The sequence below is a fragment of the Thamnophis elegans genome, chromosome 2 (assembly GCF_009769535.1).
Source record: "Thamnophis elegans isolate rThaEle1 chromosome 2, rThaEle1.pri, whole genome shotgun sequence".
Lineage (NCBI taxonomy): Eukaryota > Metazoa > Chordata > Lepidosauria > Squamata > Colubridae > Thamnophis > Thamnophis elegans.
In genome coordinates this window covers 142,812,032-142,834,334 of record NC_045542.1, presented here as the reverse complement: position 1 = coordinate 142,834,334, position 22,303 = coordinate 142,812,032, and the positions used below count along the sequence as shown (strand labels likewise).

Here is a 22,303-nt window from a genome sequence, read left to right as displayed (position 1 = left end):
AAGAAGGAGCAATCCTGTTCATCCTCAACACCTTCCTGAAAGTGCTGGGAGAGCTCAACCAGGGTTCTGTCTGGTGTGCCATCAATACCCAGAGACTCTGCTCCTCCTCAGATTGCAAGGAAGCTGCTAGTAGTCTGAGCCATTGGCTGGACAGTAAATAAGGAAATGGAGAATGTTTTCCATTGAAGACCTCCAAATCCAGGCACAAGATTAAATTTTACTTTCTAAGTTAATGGGGCCTTGGCTAATTGTTCTTTCAGAACACTCTTTACTTGGAGACGTTTCTATATTTCGACTGTCCTGGGATTTTAATAATCTTAACTGTTAACCGTGTATTTTTCTTATTAATGATTGTAAATGAGCCATTGGCTGGACAGTAAATAAGGAAATGGAGAATGTTTTCCATTGAAGACCTCCAAATCCAGGCAGAAGATTAAATTTTACTTTCTAAGTTAATGGGGCCTTGGCTAATTGTTCTTTCAGAACACTCTTTACTTGGAGACGTTTCTATATTTCGACTGTCCTGGGATTTTAATAATCTTAACTGTTAACCGTGTATTTTTCTTATTAATGATTGTAAATGAGGCATTGGAAAAATGGAAGCTTGCTAGTTTGAATATTTAAATATTTTTGAGGTTCCTAGCACAAATTCAACTCAAATAATTACAAAAATGGGGCAGCATGTAGGATAGGATAGTGTAGGGCAGGGCAGGGTAAGGTAGGGTAGGATAGAATAATTTAGCTAGAAGGGACCTTGGAGGTCTTCTACTCCAACCTCCTGCTTAGGCAGGAAACTCCATACCATTTCAGACAAATGGTTATCCAGGTTTCCACCCATTTGCTTTGGAGAACAGCTTGACTCCCTCTTCTTTGTGGCAGCCGCTGAGATATTGAAACATTGCTGTCATGTCACCCCAAGTCCTTCTTTTCATTAAACTAGACATACCCAATTCCAGCAACCGTTCTTTATATGCTTTCGCCTCCAGTCCCCTAATCAGCTTTCTTGGTCTTCTCATCTAGGGTGGACAGGTGCTCACTTACCTATTTTAACTTGTGTTCCTAATCTGTTTTTTGTGGTGCTGTTTTTGACAAGTTGGACTGGTTTTTTCCTTTGTGTAAAGGCGGATGAAAAACACGAGTTAAGTAGTTCTGCTTTTTCCCTGTTGCTTGTCACCTTCTTGCCACTTTCTCCCACCAATGGATCAATTGTTTCCTTGACTTTTTAAAAGTTTTTAACATGTTGAAAGACGCTTTTATTTTTGGTCATAAGCGTTAGTTCATTAGCTTTCCTCACTTCACCTTTGCAGACTTGGGCTATTTGGTGATATTCTGCCTTAGTTATGTGCCCCTCTTTCCCTTTTTTGTACTTGTCCTTTTTGTCTTTCAACTTATCAGAGTTCTTTATGCAGACATGCTGATTTCTTTTGAGAGCTGTTATTTTTCTTCTTCATTGGTTTTGTTCTAGACTGGGCTTTTATAATCTCACTTTTCAAAATTTCCCAAGCTTCTTGAGTTGTTTTCCCCTTGAGGATTCTCATCCATGGAATCATTCCCAAGCTCTCTCTGTTCAAGTTTGTCTTTTAAAGCCCAAGACTCTAGTTTGACTTAGTTCTATTGCTTGTGCTTGCATAATGTGGAATTCCGGTATTGCATGATCATTCCCCCATAAGATTCCTATAGCTTCAACACCTTCTATCATTTAATCTCTCTTAGTGAGAATTAAGACCAATCTGGTTGATTTCCTTGTTCCCCTTCTCTACTTTTTAGGAAACAAAGTTGTATGCTAGGTTTATCAGGAACCTGTATGATCTTCCACTTGGTGCAGCGTTTGTCTCCCAGTTGATGTCAAGGCAGTTATCAGCATTGTTGTACTCTATTTCTGTAGAGGTGTAGTTATTTCTTATATATAGTGCAACTCTACAACCTATTTCATTTGGTCTATTTAAAAAAAATAAAAATAGCTGTATTACCCTGTAGCTGTATGTTTCATTTGTAGGTTTCAACCCACCAAGTTTCTGTCATGGCAACAATATCGTATCTGGCCTCATTTACTTAAATTTCTAATTCACCCTTGGTGTGTACCAAGGACCTGTGGGTAGCCAGAAGGACTGAGGCGGAGACAGGAATAAAAGGCTAACAAGTTTATTCCCTTAAGTACAAGCTAACAGTTCAGAACCGGCTTAGATAGTAACGCCCGCTGCTCGTTTGGACAGCTCCCTATTTATACAGGAGCTGTCAAACGATCAGCCAATCAGCTGTCGAGCGCTTCCCGCTTAAACTCTTAGTCAGCGCATGCTCAGAATACAACAACCCTGTTTATTCCTCATACTCTGTGCATTGGTGTATACACAATTGCATCCATTTTGACTGACCATGTGTTTACTGTCTACATAACCTGTGTTGTGTCTGACTTCCCCTACTTTCGTACCACCTGTTTGATTGCAGATTGTACGGCACTCACGATTAAATGCTTGATTTTGCTTGACAGCAAAGTTGACATTCTTACCCACACAAACATCTATGTTATATGCACTGATAACCCTATTAATTTTAAATTGCTGGGGACAGAAATGTTCTGTATCAATTAATTCTTTGTCCGCACTGTTTAGTTGAAATGTTTATCCAGAGCATCTGTGAATTTAATGCCAAGCAATCCATTTGTTTGATGGACGCAAACCATCTCTTTTGTACAGTTTTTCATAGGACAAGCTGCAGACATCATGACTAACATAAAGAATTCTGTAAAAGTTATTTATTGAAAAGTTGGGAGAATAATTAGTGAAAACAGTTTTGTTTTTAAAGTACTAGTCTAAAAAAAATCCTAAAAAGAATCTCCAACCAAAAGAAAAGGGGAAGATGGCAGGAGACAGTACAGGTAGTCCTCAACATACAACAGTTTTTAGGGATTTACAACGAGAGTGACAAAAATGACTTATGCCCGTTTTTCATACCTACGACTGTTCCAGCATCCCCATGGCCGCATGATCAAATTTGACTCATATTTATGACAGTTGCAGGGTCCCAGGGTCATGTGATCATCTTTTGTGAACCTTTGACAAGCAAAGTCATTAGGGAAGCCACTTAACAACAACCATACTTCTAACCTCCGTGGTTCACTTAACACCTGTGGCAAGAAAGGTCGTAAAATGGGGCAAAGTTCACTTAACAAATGTGTCACTCAACAACAAAAAATTTAGGCTCAATTGTGGTCCTAAGTCAAAGACTACCTATAATATGTACAACGGCTGATTTCCTGAGGGAAAAAATAGAAATCTAATAAATCAAAGTTATTCTCATACCTGAGTTGGAGGTTCAATCACGGTTTCCGCTCCCCCTAAACAAAGAGTCGACTTCCTTCTATGCTTCCCTGTGAGGGAGACAGAATTTCAAAAGGGATAATTAATAAAATGGGAGGAGGTATGCTATAGAGGAGAGGACACAGAGAAGATGAGAAAGTTAGGATTTATCAAAGGAGTGGAAGGACCTTATATTACCTCCTGAGGTGTCCTGAATTGGATCTTCCTGAGGGATCCTCCTGAAAGGCAGTTCTTGAGGGAGATTTGACAGATGCCTCTTTCTCTCAGGATCTCTGATCTCCATTGCGAAGGACTTGAAATAGGATGCAGGAAAAAAAGAATTAATGGACATTACATATCATGAAGTGGTGTGTAACTCTACTTAACACCTCATAAACTGCCAAAGATTTTTCAAATCTCAAAGGAATTTCAAATACACGTTTGAAATGTAAATGTAAAAAAGGAACTTTTTACCAACTCTGCTGGACTTGTGACAAAGCAAAGCAATACTAGGGTAAGATTTATATTGTACTGCAGAAGATTCTCAAAGTGGGCATGAAAATCAAACCAGAGACTTTTCTTTTAGGTTTAATAGACAAAGAGATGGATAAACAATCTCGAACTTTGCTGTTATATATGTTGAGAGCAGCAAGGATGCTCTTTGCAAAACGGGCGGATATTTTAATAGCCACAAAGGAGAAGTCATTGGAAAAACTGATGGATGAGATGGAAAAATTAACTGCTTTAGTTAAAGAAAAGACCAAGCCAACCTTGCTTCTACTTTGGAACCATTGCTGGGTTTTGTTCTTGAGATCGAAAAAAATGAAATTTTGACTGAGTTTTGTTGATTACATAAGTTTGTTGTTGTATAGAATTTGCTAGTACATATTAAGTATGTAAATGTAAGACATTGAACTTGTAATGTTACCATTTATTCGGCTGTGCTAAAAAGATTCAGATTTTCAATGATTTTGTTTTCCCCCATTTACCCTACTCTTCTTTCCCTTCCCTTCCCTTCCCTTCCCCCCTTTCCTACTATTTTCATTTTCTTGCATTTTATATCTTAATAAACCTACAAAAATTTGATGCAAAATTTTGAACATATTGTTTATTATATTCAGGCCCAAGAAGAAGTCCTCTCACCGGCAACTCAACCTGCTCCTTCTTCTCCTCTGCCTGGCTCAGGAGGAAGCCTTCCACCAGGGCCACCGCCTGGGAGCTGGTCTCTGCTCCACACTCCCGCACCCAGCTCTCCATCTGCAGGGGCAGAAGGGCCAGGAACTGCTCCAGAACCACCAGGTCCAGCATCTGCGCTTTTGTGTGCTTTTCTGGTCTCAACCACCGATTACAAAAGAAGTGGAGCCGACTACAAAGTCCTCGGGGACCCTCATCCTCCTCATATTGGACGCTCCTGAAGTTCCAGGCCTGAGCTTGTGAAACAATGGTTCCTTCTTCCAGCATCTTCTGTCCAGTTCTTGCCCAGATCTCCCCATAGATTCCAGACTGGGCATCGGAAGGGTCTTTTCTACTTCCCCCACTTGCTAAAGGAAGGCAAGCCATTCTCTCTCTGTAAGACAATTCCAAATGGGTGCAATGAAATCTGTGTATCTCCAAATGCTTTTTAATTCATAGCAATGTTCATTTAGCCATGGGAATACCAGAACAAGCCATTAAGCCCTCCTTGCCAAAGGGATCATTTTTTTCTCTACATGAAGATCAACAAATGGCCTCCATTTTGCAATTTTCTTATAGAAGAAAGAATAAATCTAAGCTAGTAGATCGGACCATTTATCGACACTCATCCCCACAGAAGGAAGCATTTTTCTGACCTGTAAAGTGGTGACTTCCAGCAAGAAGATTCAGTCCATATGGGCCTTTTGGATAATTTAAATTTCTTTTTACTCAAAGGGAAAGACTTGCATTTTAAAAATATAGCTCTACATTTACCTTTAAGTAGGGTTCACACAACATACAACATACAAAAGCCCAGAACCAGTTCACAAAGCAGGAAAATTCAGTTCACAAAAAATGAGGTGCTAATCCTTTGACCCTGCTCCATCTCTCTTTCTTCATTCATGCAGGGGGGCAGGGTCACACAAAGTGTCCTAAGCACAAACAGGTCAATCAAATCCAGGGGTTCAGTTCCTATGAAATATAAAAGATTAGATGCACATAGCTCAATACGATGACGTGATTAACTACCTTCCTCAAACAAATTGAGTTGCAAAAGGCTCCAAGAACAGTGAGAATGTAGGCACCATCTTTTGCATCTCTTCCTTTCAAAGTTGTTTTTGCTTCCTGCTTGAGTTTTGCCATACAAGCTCCCCCTCTGCCCTATGCAGGAGCTATTCCCACGAAATGGGGCGCTAAGGACGATTCTTTTCCCTTCTGGCATCAGGAATTCTTCCTAAGGACAGTATGCATCTTCTGGAGCTCTGCTTTCCTACGATCATGGAAAAGGGCGGCAGAGAAACATGGGAATTTGGGGTCTCCCGCTCCTAAGATTGACTTGGTGTATGCACACGCACAGTCACACACACATACACCTACCTTTGCCACCTCTTTCTTCAAGACTTCCTTGCAGCCTTTTTAACGGTCTGTGAAGCTTAAAGGGTTAAAGAGAGAGAGTCCAGCATCCTAGAAAGGCAAGATTTGGTGACGTCACTGCCTTCCCAAACTTCAACAGCGGCTCAATGCTGAAGCGCATGCGGTTCCTTTCTCTTTGCAGAGGGAGCCCCGGATGGGTTTTCTGTGCGTGGAAAATGGTCATGGAAAAAGGAGAGATGGTGCATTTCCCATGCAGGGCCAGGAGGGGGCACTCTTGAGAAAGCCAGGAAGCCTTCTCAATCTGCTTTGGGCAACGTTATAATTTACTAAAGAATTTTGTATGTAAAGTAGTGGTTTGTTTAAAGAGAAAATTCCTAATAACAATCTCGCTTAAATTTCTGTTGTTCAGTAACAAAAGAAAGAGTAAACCCAAAAAAGGGGTAAACAATTAAGGTACTATTTCTACTAGCTTGACTTTCTGAAGGAAAGGCATAATACAAATAATTTCCTCCTCTTACAATACTTGGAATTTGAACCTATTTCAGCTCTGCCATAGGAAGGGTCAACTTCTTTCTACTCTTCCTTGTGAGGGAGACACAACTAATGTATAATTCATAAAGTAGGAAGAATTGCTCTATAGAAGACAGAGATGAAATGGTTGGGATCTCTATGGGGAATAGGAGGACCTTATATTACCTCCTGAATTGTTCTTACCTGGATATTCCTGAAGAATCCTGCTCAAATAAACAGTTCCTGGGAGAGATTTGATGGAAGCTTCCTTCAGTGATGGGTTCCAATTTTTTTACTACATGTTTGCTCGTGTGCGTGAATGTGCAGGTGTGCGCTTCTGCACATGCCCAAAAGTGTCCGGAGGGTGGGCGGAGCCTTCTGCCACCACTAGTACCGGTTCACTCGATCCGAGACAAACCAGGAGCAACCCACCTCTGGCTTCCTTCCCTCAGGATCTCTGATCTCCATAGAGAATGGTTTGAAATGGTAGACAGAAGAAAAGAAGAAGAAATGGACATCATACACCTCAACTCATGCTCCTCCTCAAATTTGCAGATGGCACTAAGATGGCAGGAGCAGCCAACGCCCCAGAAGACCAATTCAGGATGCAAAAGATCTTGGCAGGCTTGAACAATGGGCACCATGCAACGAAGTGAAATTTGTTCTGGAGAAAAGCAAGGTTTTACACCTGGGCGGGAAAAACCAAAGGTACAAGTACAGATTAGGTGAAGCCTGGCTCAAAAACAATAACTGTGAGAGGGACCCTGGTGTTTTAGTGGACGATCAGTTAAACGTGAGTCAGCAGTGCGTGGCAGCAGACAAAAAAGATAATACAATGCTTGGTTGCATAAACAGAGTCATAGAATCAAAATCATGTGACGTATTAGTATCACATTCTAAAGCCTTAGTAAGCCCACAGCTGGAATACTGCAACCAGTTTTTATTGCCACATTACAAAAAAGCTGTTGAGACTTTAGAAAAAGTGCCAAAAAGAGCAACTAAGATGATTAAATGCCTGGGGACTAAAACACGTGAACAATTTGGGTTTGACTAGTGTTGAGAAAAAGGACTGGGAGGGACACGATAGGAGCATTCCAGTATTTGAGAGGCTGCCACAATGAGGAGGGGGCCAATTTATTTTGCAAAGCACGAGAGTGCAGGACAAGAAACAATGGATGGAAACTGAACAAGGAGAAAAGCAACCTGGAATTAAGGAGAAACTTCCTAATAATGAGGACAATTAACCTGTGGAAAAGCTTGCCTTCAGAAGTGGTGGGTGTGTCTGCTTCATCACTGGATGTTTTTAAGTAGAAACTAGACAGTCACTTGTCTAATGGTATAAGATCTGCTTGAGCAGTGGGTTGGACAAGACCTCCAAGGTCCGTTTTAGCTGCATTCTGTTTGACAGCTGGATGCTTACTCTCCCACATTTTTCTAGTTTACCAAGAAACAGGTTGTGATCTACTTTGTTGAATGCCTTGATGAATTCTATGTCCACAGCATTATGCTGGTCTTCTAATCTAGTCACTTTGTTAAAGAATGAAATAAGATTGGTTTGGCATGTTTTTAACAACCCTTTGCTAGCTAGTAGTTTTAAATTTATTTGTTTATAGATTTTCACAGATCTGGTTTTTTTATTATTATTTGCAGCATCTTTCCAGATATTGGTGTTAGACTGGTTGGTCCGTAATTTCTTGGGTCTGTTTCCCCTCCCACTTTTTTTGAAGATGGGAACCACTTCGGTCTTTTCCAATCTTCTGGCAGTTCCCCAGTGCTCCAGATCTTTTAAAGATATGGTACAATAGTTCTGAGATAACATCTGCTAGCTCCTTCAGAACTCTTGAGATGTAATCCGGAGGAGGAGGAGCCAACGTCACAACATTACATCATGCAGACTCGACAATCCGAATCCACCGATGACACTTTTGCCCCTGGATGGTCCGGTAGGACCTAAACTGTTCCGAAGAGATGGTGACTGGGAAGACAAGACCTTGCTGGTCGCAGGGACATCGCAAAGTCCCTGATGGACCCAAGGGAAGCACTTCCAACCTGTGGCAAACAGGCAGCCCCCAGGCTGACATAGTTGGAGACGGCTCCAGAAAGAAAGAGAAGTGAAAGTGTTCCGGCTGGTGAGGGTTTTTCCCCCCTTTCTTTTAGAAGATTGCCCTAAGAAACTTTTTTCTTAAGCTATTATTATTATTATTATTATTTTATTATTTATTTGTCTTGTATGCCGCCCACTCCCGGAGGACTCCGGGCAGCTTACAAAAGACAAGGGAAAGGGGGGAACAAGACAAAGACAACATATTAAAAACAAAACCAACATTCACAATTTCTATGGAGGTAGATGCTTCTCAGCTCCCCCCAGCCTGCTGGAACAGCCAGGACTTGGTGGTTTTGCAGAAGGCCGGGAGGGTAGTAAGGATCCGGATCTCAACAGGGAGCTCGTTCCAGCTAAATTAGTCCCTTAAGTAAGAACAGAGTGGAGTATTTAATCCCTATTGGACTGCCTTAGAAAGCTTTTTGCTCTTGCCTGTAATGTTGTTTTGTGGATTGAAGTGATTGCAACGTTTCCTGTTTCTCTGCTTGCGGTGAAGGGACTGACTTTTTTTCCTCTATTTCTTTTTACTACTTTAACTTTTTTGGCTTAAATTAAAACTTTTTTTACTTTAATAAACTTCTCCTTTTACTTGTTATAATATCATATTAAAGATACTTAAGGAAAAAGCATTTAAAATAGTTGAATCTGCCACTTGGAAGCCTAAGACTGAAGTTTTTTTTCTTTTGCTGTTGTAACAAATGTATCCTTTGTTCACTCCTATTTGACTACACTGACTTTGCAACAGAAGGGTTTGGAACTTGTTTAGGGGTCACAAATAGTGTATTGCTGGTGCGTGTGAAAATATTTTGGCAAGAATTGGGAAAGGAAAGAAAAAGGTTAGAACCCTTCTTTTTTTGAAAACCATAAAAGAACATCTGCTTAAGATTTAAAATAAAAATAGATATATTCTTCAACAATTTGTGACAGGCTAGAGTGACAGAAAGTACCAAATTCCTTTCTTTGCTTTTTCTTTATATTTCCTCTTACTCTAAAAAATGGATCAATACTCAGATGGAGAAAACTTGATAATTCAAAACATTTTGGCTGGACTTCAAAACATCTCAGAAGGACTTGAGAGATTTGGGACAGACTATGGGGTATCACAAAAAAAGATGATGGGGTTGCAGCCCCAGAAATTAAAGAATTGAATGAAAATATAGCAAAACAAAGATAAGAACTCAGATGAACTTATTAATGGAGTAAATGTGAGTGAAGGTGGAAAGACGGGAAGCTGGAAAAGTGACTTTGATAATTTGGTGCTTCATCCCAAACTCCAAGATGCAGGAGAAAAAGAAAGAGCGAAAAAGATGGAGTTAATAAGACAAATCTATCCAGAAATAAACCTGACAACCAAAGTTAAGCTTACATTAATAACAACTCAAGGGCAACAAAACTACATGAGAGATCTTTTAAGCTACAAAGTGCGGAGAGAAGTCTTAAACCCTGGAAAGATTCTGGAAAGGGAATCGACACAACAGCTGGCGAGAGAGAAAAGACCATTTTGTTACTGGAAAGACACTGGTTAATAATGCCAGTTGTCTTTGATGAAAAAAAGCTAGTTAATTATTGATGATTAATAAGTAGAGATGTTAGTACTTTATAGACTGTTCTAGATTACTATTGAATGTATATTCATTAACATATAATTTACTATGATACTAATGGTGAAATGATAACCTTAGTTAGGATAAATAACCAGCCATAGAAATATTAATGTATATTTTTGGTGATTGATAAGTAGAAATGTTAACATCCCTTAGATTGTCTTAGATGCTTAATGTTTATTTTCTTAGCACGTAATTAACTAATTTGGGATTGAGGGAAAAGACCTATAAATCTTATTAATAAATTATTGCCTACAGATGGCTATAAAGGTATAATATTGTGTGGGCCTGTGGAGAGGAGAGGTGAGATAAACAGTAAAAAAAATTAGTCAACTACAATAATAACAAAGAAATATTAATGGATAATATCTAATGATACATACAGGTGTGCTATGTGGAGGGAAATGCTTATATATCTTACTTAACTGAATTTGTTTTAGAATATGCCATAAAGGTGTAATGTTATTGGAGATCTATTGAAACTGCAAATGAATGCCAGTAGGTTGTTGTGTCTTTAAATATAAATGATTCTAGATAAAAACATGTTTAAATAATGGTAATTAAATGAGAATTGCGGTACAGGGATAGTAAAATACACACTCTTTTTTCTTTACTTAAAATGTACAACTTGATTTGAATGAAGTATATGTAAGGATTGTGGAAGAAACGCACGGAATTCATTTGTAACCAATCGATATGCTTTCTACAAGATGTAACGAAAGATGATTCTTTTTTTTGTGTGTTTTTGTTTAACTAAAACAATAAAAAAAAATTCAAAAAAAATAAAAAGAACTCTGAGATGAAATCCATAAGGTCCTGGTGATTTATACCGGTATGTCTTGGATAAGTTTTCCTCCATTATTTCTTCTGCTGCCGTTGGTTCTTTGGAGAATAGATTGACCTCTTCTTATCCATGGCAGCCCCTCAGTATTGAAAGGCTTCTGTTATGTCATTCCTAATCCTTCTTTTCCTTAGATTAGATCTACCCTGTTCCTGCATCTGCTCTTCATGTTTTAGTCTCCTTTCCCCTAATCATCTTTGTTGTTCTCTGCATTCTTTGTGGAGTCTCAGTATTTTTGGGGATCATGGTGATCAAAACTCGATTAAAAGTGTAGTGTTACCAGTGCAGTCTAAAGTGAAACTAACCCTTCTCATGATCTTGATACTGTCCCTCTGTTGATGCGTCCTAGGACTGCATTAGCCTTTTTGGTAGCTGCAGCACAATGCTGGCTCGTATTTAAGTGATTATCCCGCTAAAACTCTAGATCCCTCTCACAGTTACTGCTGTTAAGACAGATACAATACCTTCCATACTAGTACATTTCTTTTGTTTTTTTTTCTTTCCAGAGTTTCCTTATAAGGAAAGAAAGTTTCCTCTGTGGGTTCGGTCTTCCCAGCTGGGAGAGCATTATTGGCGTGGTGAAAGAATTTAGGATCGAAACAAGCTGTGTTGAAAGCAAGGTTTAGTTCTTTTCAGGAAGGCAAGACCAACAGTGACGTGGACCAGCGTTCCTGGGTGGGTTGACACCGATACACAATAAGTGTACATTTTTATACCATTTTCCTCTTTGAAGTCCTTTTGTTTTCTTTGTACAATTGTGTGACTGCCTTTCGTGTGTGTCCTTGCTAATGGTTCTAATCCTGTCTTGCGTTTTTTATTTCTGAGGATCTCGATTTATTCCCGAGGGCAGCATACGTGTCTGCTTTCCCCCCATGCCTGTTACAATCATGGAAAGGGTGGTTAAGCAGGAGGGAAAAATAGGATCGAGTGGGGGAGGAGTTCTCCCACTCCTAAAACTCAAAAAACTAAACCTGGATGAGGACTAGGCATGTGTATCTTCCCTTTTTTTATAGTGAGAACCCTCTGTCTCCCTTTCTGTGAGAAGAACACACACGCACGCACACACATAGAAATGCACCTACCTACCTTTTCCACCTCTGGATCAATAAGATTTTATTTCCGCCTTTCTAAACTCCTGCGCAGCACATGTACGTCATCCGATTTCCTGAGGGATAGGAAAATATTAATATAGTCAGTGAATGTCCTTTTCAATGCTTTTTCAATATTCATCTAGTCAGGGGAAAAGGAGAACAAGCCATTAAGCTCTCAACAACCTTTCAACCAAACTCATCCTCATAGAAGTACTTTTCTGAGATGGTAAATGGATGTCTTCCACCTAGAATATTCAGTGTATTTGGCATTTAACAAAGGATGAAAATTCAGTCCACCTCAAATTAAATGCGTCAACTGACCCTGGTTTAGGATGCTTCATTTCTCTTTCTTCCTACACTCAGCCATTATTCTTTTGTAGATAAAACCCGCATTTCTTACAAACCGTGTTTGTTGTTATTGCTCTTGGGTTGTCTCACATAGTAAAGCTGTGCGCACCCTGACAAAGTATGAGCCTGGGTGGAGGAGACAAGATGGCCACACATTAGCAGCTCCTGAAATAATGTTCTGATTTGTCCCTTCTGCCTTACTTCTGCAACCCCAAAATTCCATTCAGAGGGAAGGAAGAACCCAGACCAGTTCAAGACATGATATTGAGACCCATCAAACCACAGATCATGAATAAACAGAAAAACATAAGTACTAATTCTCCTCCAACTACAAAACCTAAGTATTCCAGCAGTTTGAAAAGGTTTATCTGGATAGGGAGATGAAGATGCACGAAAAAAGAGATTCAGATACAATTAGTGAAAGAAAGAATGTCGATGGAAAGAGAAAAGGAGTTAAAAAAGATTTGAATTAACTTCTTTGATCTTTTCTGTCTCTTTATTGTCCAGCATGACCCAGAACTATTTTTGACAATTGAATAAAAATCTTCAAACCAATATGAGCCTCTCAAATCCTGAAATATGCCCCCTCCAAATCCTTTCAGAAATCTTCATGTGTTAATACATTTTAAAGCAGCTAAAGAATTTAATACATGAATATAACACATACATGACTAGAACATAACCACACAATTGATATTTAATTAATTTTATTTAAATCCAATTTGGATGACTTCTAAATTGTATAGATGACTTCTTAAGAAGAAGAGAGACATTCCTTCTTTCTCTTCAGAGATCTGTCAAGGCAGAAGTTGGAGGAAACTGCTTCCTGCAAACTTTTTTATCCACTCTTCCGCATGCAGCAATGTCATCCACCGCCTCCTGCTTTGCCGAGAGGAGGAACCAGGGAAGAAATGCCAATGATGTCTGAGATTGGGAAAAGAACATCTCCATTGACCTGCTGTGCACATGCACACATAGATAGACAAACAAACTCACATTCACAAACACACACACACACACCGTTCCAAGCGTGGAGTCTTTTATCCACATCTGAAGTTGGAAACTGCCAATCATGCCTAGGCTTGGGGAGAAGGCCCTCTCCTTCCTCCATGGTTCAAAGTACCCAAACTTGGAATGCAGTGTGTGTCTCTCTGTGTGAGTGCACACATATGCATGCACACGCTTGGCTGCCAGCAGTTTAGGGAGGCAAGGAGCTTGTGGGGCACCAAGTTGTCCCCATGTTGAGGTAGCCAGAATGACTTGTTCCATCCTGACCCGGCTGTCCCAAGTCAGCTGTGCCCAGTGAGCAGCGTCAAGCAGGCCATGTCGAGCCACCCATACTCACCTAGTCCCAGTGATCTGGCTGCAACCACCCAGCCATGCCCATGTCTTACGTGGAACGTGGAACGTCTTTTGAGAACAAGCATAAAGCTGATACGGCCCTCAATAAGTTGAGTTTGATATCCCTGCTTTAAGTAGATACAAACCCAAAAACTCTGTATATTTTCTGATGTTTCTATCACAGCATTAGCTGCTGTTGCCTACTTAAAAACAATAGATACCAAAGCACAATGTTACATTGGATTTGTTATGGGCAAAACAAAACTTGCTCATATCCTGAGCTGTATCTAGCAGTGGTGGGTTCCTAACCGGTTTATTACTGGTTCGCTGAGTGTGAGCTTCTTCAATCTGAGAGTTCTGTAAATTACCTTCACATCCCCTCTGGGCAGCTGTCTGAAGAGGCTTGAGCTGATGTGCAGCAAGTGGATTTTTTAAAACTGCAAATGGAGAGCTCTGTGAGGCTGATTGGAGGCAATTTAGTTCCTCCTTAAGCTGCATAGGAATCAGCTGATCGGTGGCAGGAAGTCAGATCTTCATTCATTTAACAAGCCATTTGATTCAATTAATGAATTTGATTTTAAGAATTTGTAAAATTGAATCGGATTCATTTGACACATTTTTTGAGGGCAAGCTCCATTAGGTTCGTACCTCAAGGAATACTTGTATTTCAATTTTTTCAGTTTCACCCATCCTGTTCCTTTAATAAAGCCTCCAGATCTACTCACATGGTCTCTTTTATTGGGGGATAGTTGAATTTAGCTGCATGTCAAGCTGCACAGTAGTAAAATGTAATGAGGACAAAACAGACCTTATGATTCTAGGAAAATTTCATCTTTGAGAGGGATATATGCATGATTCAGAATTTAGGGTTTCTCCTACACTCACTGGGTGGTCTTGCTCACCACTTTTTAGCTAATGGCAATGTGGTTCTTATCAGAACTTAGGCTGCATAAAGGTGAAGAGGAAATCCGTCAGAAGCTACCATAATGAAATAAAATCTGATGCTTTTTAATTTTTATTTGGTGTGCCTCGGAAGAGGGGTAGTCTTATACGGTGAGTATAGCCCAAACCCTATATTTTAACAGGAAAAGTAGGGGGTCGTCTTAAACACCCAGTCGTCCTATACGCAGGAAAATATGGTAATTGCAACATGATTCTTTTTTTTTTGAACAGAACTTTTTTATTTTTTCTTTGAAAAAAAAAACACAAATATGTCATTTGTCAATCATTAAAACATTGAAGTACAATTTTTTTTTGTTGTGTGTACCCCTCCCTCCCTCCACCCCCCCACCCCCCCTCCTCCTTCCCCCCCCCGACTTCCCAGAACCCGTACCCGGTATGGATTTTTAACTAACACAGTCTAAAATCTATTGAGAAAAAAGAAATAAAGAAATTAATGACATTCTAGATTGACCTTAGCTTCTTCTTACTGAACTAACTTTTAACAGTTTAAATCATTTCTGATCTTAAGCATAGGCTAACTGGAATTTCTTAGTCCCGTATTTATTTTGTATATAGTCAATCCATTTTTTCCAGTCTCGTTTATATCTCTCATTTGAATGATCTTTGAGATATGCCGATATTTTAGCCATTTCCGCTAAGTTTGTTACTTTCAATGTCCATTCTTGGATTGTAGGCAAGTCTTCCTTCTTCCAATATTGCGCCACCAACAGTCTTGCTGCAGTTATCAGGTGCAAAGTCAAATTGGTCTCTACCACTGTAAAGTCAGTACATATACCTAGTAAAAATAACTGAGGACTAAACTTTATCCTTCTTTTAAAAACATTTTGCATGACCCACCATATTTTTATCCAAAATGCCTTAACCTTTTGGCAAGTCCACCATATATGATAATATGTAGCATCGAGAGAACCACACCTCCAACATTTAGGCTGTACATTCGGATACATAGAAGCCAACTTTTTAGGATCTAAATGCCATCTATAGAACATCTTGTAAAAATTTTCTCTCAGATTTTGAGCTTGTGTAAATTTCACATTTCTTACCCAGATTCTTTCCCATGTATCCAACATTATTGGTTCCTCAATATTTTGAGCCCATTTTATCATACAATCTTTAACTAATTCTGTTTCTGAATCCATCTGTATTAATACATTATATATCCTCTTTATATGCATTAAGCTTTGATCTCTTATTTGTTTAAACAGATTATCCTCAACTTGAATAAAACCAATTTCTTGATCTATTTTCCACCTAGCCTGTAATTGCCCATACTGGAACCATGTTTGAACTACCTTGTCCTCTTTTAATACCTCTAAAGATTTTAATTGTAATACCCCCCTTTCCGAGGTAAGAAGCTGTCTGTAAGTAATTCTGTCCTGTTTTTGTGCTGTATTCATATTTTCAATTGCGTGTCTAGGAATTGCCCACATGGGTATCTTGTCATTTAATTTATATTGGTATTTCTTCCAGACCCGCAATAAAGCATTTCTTAAAATATGACTTTTAAAGTTCTTATCCAATTTTTTGTTGAATAACAGGTAAGCATGCCAACCAAATAGCAGATCGTGTCCCTCTATGTTCAATATTCTATCATTGGTTAAGTGAATCCAATCACTAATTACAGATAATGCCACTGCATCATAATATAGTTTTAAATTAGGTAGTTTCAATCCTCCTCTCTCACGTGCATCTTGCATTATTTTCATCTTTACCCTCGGCTTCTTTCCTGCCCACACAAATTTGTTAATACCCTTCTGCCATTCTAAAAGGTTCGCATCTTTTTTTAGTATAGGTAACATTTGGAAGAGAAATAAAAATTTTGGTAGAATGTTCATTTTCACTGCCGCTATCCTACCCAGCAAAGATAGGTGCAATTTCTCCCATTTTTTCATCTCTGTCTGTATGCTATGCCAAAGTGGTTCATAATTATGCTTATATAATTTCCCATTTGAAATTATATAAATGGCAACATGATTCTTATCAGAGCTCAGGCTGCATAAAGGTGAAGAGGAAATCCATCAGAAGTGACTCTTCTGTGTTCAGGGAGGGAGGTGAAATAAACCTGGGAGACATAAAACTACACAGCAGGACAAAAGAAAACTGGCGAAGAAGAACAAGGGGCCAAAAAGTTTTTACACCTTGGTTGAAACTCGAGTAAATTTCTCAATAGAACTGCAACTTTCAACTATTAAATTTCTTTGGTTATTGTATAATTAAATTATAGTCCTCCCATGGATTATCTTGTTTCTCCTTGTTTCTCTTATCCACTTTCTATCTTGTCTTCCCTTGCATCTCCTTCATTCATCTATGCTATGCATAATTCTTTTCTTCTTATTGTAGGTGATCATTACGGCTTGTGACAGGTCTTATTCCTTCTGGATTACCTCTACGACCCACAAATGCCTTTGAGAGGCATGAAAGAACCTGGACCAGCCTGAGCAATGATACTGGGATCAATCCACAGATCGCAAATAAAGAGACAAAACCTTCCAAACACAAGACCTGAAGATTTTCCGATGGTTTGAAAAGATTCTTCTGGATATGGAGGTGAGGGAAAAAAAGAGATCTAGCTACAATTGCAAGAAAGAATGTACATGGAAACAAAAAAAGGGGTTAAAAAAGAATTGAATTAACCTCTCTGTGTCAGGCCTGCAGTTATATACCTTTTAGGATCTTTGGCCTGCCACACTCTCTTTTATTTCACTGTGCTCCTTCATTAGTGTAGTAGTTGGGAGGGGGGAATAGAAAGGAGAATTGTGCAATGTGTTGTTGTCATTCTTTTCTAGAAGCCCAAGGTCATCTTTTGTCTTCGCACCTCTGCATCTGACCGGAATTAGATGGGTGGAAATGCCAGTGTGGCTGAAGAAGATTGGACTGTGTGATGGATTTATGGGTGAGGGGATAAGATCATGAACTTTCAACTGGGTGAAATCCCAGGAAGTTTTCAGATTTGGGATTTTCCACAGAAGTGCCAACATGTCTGTCTTATTAAGTTGGAATTTTGAGGAAAGTTTTGCCTTGGACTCTAATTTAATTCTGCATGATATTTGGAATGCTGACATTATCCCAAATCTCTCTTTAAAATAAATCACCAGCACCCTCGCAAGGGGACTGGTGATAGGGGTGCTGATTTCCCAACGCTGACTGACCCAGTCAGTGTAAAATATCAGTGAAGAAAATGAGCTGGACAAGGCGCTTCTCTGCAAAACTTCAGAGTGCATAGGAATTTCTGTTTGAAGCTTCTTTGCAAAGCCTTGGAGTGCGAAGGAATTTCTGTTTGAAGATTTATAGCATCTGGAGGAATGCAGTGGGGGAAAGATTCTACACACAGCTGGAAGCAACAAGGTGTTTGGAATCTCAGATCATCTTCTTCAGCCAAACGTGAGTCAATCTTTCCCCCCTTCACTAGTAAAAGCTGCAAGGGACTGGAGGACTGGAGTGGAGATAATTACTCCTTCCAAACAGCGATAAATGAAATGACCCATTACCCTGCAACTGAGTTGAAGACAGATTCCCTATCAAAATGGAAAATTCAACCCATCCAGCAAGAAGGGATTTGACCAGCATTTTTCACTAGCCAACCACCGGAAATTGGGCTTCAGCTTGTGAATTAAGCACCGCCAAATTGGGCTTTCTTCCCAGAGTTTGGATGGAAAAGATGCCAGTGGGCATCTGCTTGGCCATCAACATGGGAAAATCCTCCAAGCCAGCAGAGGGGGCCTTGGCATATATCCCCTCCTAGCCAGTCATCGTTGGTTGAACTGCAACCTGTGAATCAGGCACCCCCAGGATGGGTCTTAACCCCAGGTCATGGATGGAAGGGATGCCAGTGGGCACCTGCCCTCCCTCAGCAGATGGCACCATGGCAGATAACTGGGCAGTGGCCAACCCAGAGATTGACACCCCCCCAGAGTCCAGTCTCAACTGCAATGCCACAACAGGTTCTTACCCCACCTTCCTACAGAGAAGTGTTCTTGATAATGGAAGGAGGGATGAACGAGGGGAAGACTGCAGGATGGATGGTGGAACAATGTGCACCTGCAATGCCCCAACATGTTCTTACCCCACCTTCCAACAGAGAAGAGTTCTCGACAATAGAAGAATGGATGAATGAAGGGGAAACTGCAGGATGGATAGCAGAACAATGTGATGAGGCGGTTCCTAAGTTTAGAGATGTAACTAGGTTCCTTCCCTCCTGGGGCCCAATAAAGAGAGAGAAGAATATAGAGGAATAAGTTTGCTATCAACATCCGGCAAGCTCTTAACCTCTATAATCCGATCCAGACTACTGAAAGTCAGAGAAACTAACTGCAGGGAAGAGCAAGCCGGTTTCAGACCAGGAAGAGGTTGCACAGACCAAATATTTACCCTGAGACAACTAGCCGAATCACGCCTGCGTTACAAAAAGGACACTTTTTTAGTATTTGTGGATTTTTCATGCCCCTTCGATAGCATAGATCATTCATCGTTGTGGTGCGCCCTTAAAGCTGAATCAATCCCCTATGCTACACTCAACATGCTTAAAGCTTTTTACGAAGGTGGAATGAGCCGGACAAAATACCTGGGAAATGTGTCCCCACCATTCTCAATAACTACCGGCGTCAAACAAGGCTGTATTATTTCACCAATGCTCTTCAAGAGCCAAGGTGGCGCAGTGGTTAAATGCAGCACTGCAGGCTACTGCTAGATCAGCAGGTCAGCGGTTCAAATCTCACCGGCTCAGGGTTGACTCAGCCTTCCATCCTTCCGAGGTGGGTAAAATGAGGACCCAGATTGTTGGGGGCAATATGCTGACTCTCTGTAAACCGCTTAGAGAGGCCTGAAAGGCCTATGAAGCGGTATATAAGTCTACTGCTATTGCTATATTCAATATAACCATGGATTGGATCCTCAGACAAACTTTTAAAGACACACCAGGCGTTCAAATCGGGGCTCAGCTGTCTCTCACGGACTTGGTGTATGCTGATGACATCGTCTTCTTTGCTGAAACAGCCCAATCCGCCCAAAATACCCTGGATGCATTACAAGCAAATGCTAACAAGCTCGGCCTGGTGATAAATGGTGAAAAAACCAAATTCATTTTCACGGGCACTCAACCAGCGCAACTGCACCTCGAAGGCAACCCTATCGAAAGAGTAGACACGTTTAAATATTTGGGGTCGATCATCGACAGCCAACGTGTAGTGGCTACAAATGACATCAAAAGCCACATTGGCAATGCTACAGCCGCATTCGCCTCTTTAAGGAAGTGCCTGTGGAGCCAAAATGACGTGACGATTGCGACCAAGATGAGGATATTTAATGCTTCCATCCGCACAATCTTACTGTACGGCTCGGAATCGTGGACTTTACTTAAAAGCGACCTGAACCTATTAGAGCGATTCCAGCTAAGATGCCTACGCAACATTCTGCACATAACTCTACGGGACCGGTGGAGAAACGAAACGGTATTGCAGCTGTGTAAAAACCAAACTACAATCAAACTTTACCTAAGAAGACAACGACTTAGATGGTTTGGACACGTTTGCCGTATGGACAATAGCCGATTACCTTACCGATCGATTAACTCGCTACGACCGGATGGGTGGAAAATCGCACAAAACGCCCCAAAGAAAACGTGGATATCCCAAGTGGCTCACAATCTTCAACCACTCCATTTTTCGATAACCGATGCCCAACAAGCCGCCCTAAATCGGGATCAATGGCGTGCTGTAATCCGTGACGTCCTGCCCCTGGCCTTCACAATGCAACGGTCACTGCCTTATGGACGTTGACATTTACGAAGATCAAGTCAAGTCAAGTCAAGGGCCCAATAAAATGCCACCGTTACTGTCAACTTAGCCACAGAGCATCAGAGTGCTTAGCTCCAGCCCCAATGCCACAAACGTGCATACCAACTGCCACGGTGGTAAAGAGAAGGCCCCAGATGCCACCAGAAAATAGTCATCTGGGGCAACAATCTCTGGAAGAGGATCCCCACCTAAGGTGACGAAGAATCCTACCAAAGGGGAGGCCTCGGAGGAGGAAAAGGACAAACAACCTCTGGAAGAGGATCCCCAACCTAAGGTGATGAAGAGTCCTACCAATGGGGAGGCCTCAGAGGAGGAAAATGCCAAAGATGACCCAATGGTGAGTGCACCCATCCTCAAAACTACCCAACTGATATTTAATTGATTTCATTTAAATCGAATTTGGACTCACCACACTACAAGAGCGCAAAACATGGCGATAATGCTTGAAAAGAAAATTGCACATGCACTTGGGGCACTTCTGGCTCCTTTTGTGAGAGAGGAATTGTTCATCCTTTCAGCTCTTCCCACACGCTCTACATTGATCTGCATGTGACAACTCCCTCATATCATGAGGCCTTTGATTGAATAATGTTCAATGCTTCTGCATAGATACTGGCTGATTCAGGTCTCAGTTCTACACTAGGGATGCAAATTTAACTATTGTGGAGGATCCCAGTTCTCTACCATGGGTGTAATTTGATTATTATTATTTTTTGAAATTTTCCTTTTGGGCTTAGGGAAGCAGCATCTGTTAAATGTCTTCGCATCGCTCTGAGAGCTATGACTAACTGGGAGACTGCTGGCAGTTGGAAAACAGGAAACTCATTTCTAAAAAATAAAATAAAATGAACATATATACCACGGATTTCAAACTCCATGTGTCACGTGGCCATCATGTGACATATTGCAACAGTTTCCCTATTCGCGGAGCTGGGGTAGGCGTGTCCTTCACGTAACACAACCAGCCTGTGAGCCGTTAATTTGAGATTTCTATATACTGTATATATAGATACATTCAAAAATATATAAATCATAATTATAATGACCCATGCCTATTGTTTCTTTTTTCATTACTAAAAACCTTTTTCAGAGTTCAGTCTGTAAATTTGAAATCCATTCAGAGAATCCATTAAATCAATAATAAGCATACATTCTCATCCAAATGTATCTTTGTTTGGGTGATTCTCCAGTCTATGAATCATGTTATGGGAAATAAGACTATGGGGTGTGCTGAAGCCCTTTCCACACTTCATGCATTTATATGGCTTCTCCCCTGTGTGTATCCTTTGATGACATGTAAGTTCATGGCTGGTTCTGAAGCCCTTTCCACACTCCATGCATTTATATTGCTTCTCCCCTGTGTGCATCCTTTGATGGGTAATAAGGTGACTGTTTTGGATGAAGCCCTTTCCACACTCCATGCATTTATATGGCTTCTCTCCTGTGTGGATCCTTTGATGGGTAATAAGGTGACTGTTTTGGATGAAGCCCTTTCCACACTCCATGCATTTATATGGCTTCTCTCCTGTGTGGATCCTTTGATGGCGTGTAAGTTCACTGCTTCTTCTGAATCCCTTTCCACACTCCATGCATTTATAGGGCTTCTCCCCTGTATGCATCCTTTGATGGGTAATAAGGCTACTGTTTCGGATAAAGCCCTTTCCACACTCCATGCAATTATAGGGCTTCTCTCCTGTGTGGATCCTTTGATGGATTGTAAGATTACTGCATCTTCCAAAGTCCTTTCCACACTCCATGCAATTATAGGGCTTCTCTCCTGTGTGGATCCTTTGATGGATTGTAAGATTACTGCATCTTCCAAAGTCCTTTCCACACTCCATGCATTTATAGGGCTTCTCCATTGTGGAT

At 40.5% G+C, this 22,303-nt stretch overlaps 1 protein-coding gene across 1 annotated transcript in view; it reads right to left on the bottom strand.

Moving 5' to 3' along the window:
• The window catches only part of LOC116524024 (zinc finger protein 91-like), a 91,624-nt gene that overhangs the window by 5,655 nt on the left and 63,666 nt on the right, over positions 1–22,303 (bottom strand). The window contains 1 exon segment of the mRNA XM_032239122.1: positions 21,629–22,290. Coding sequence (XP_032095013.1) covers positions 21,629–22,290 — 662 coding nt within the window.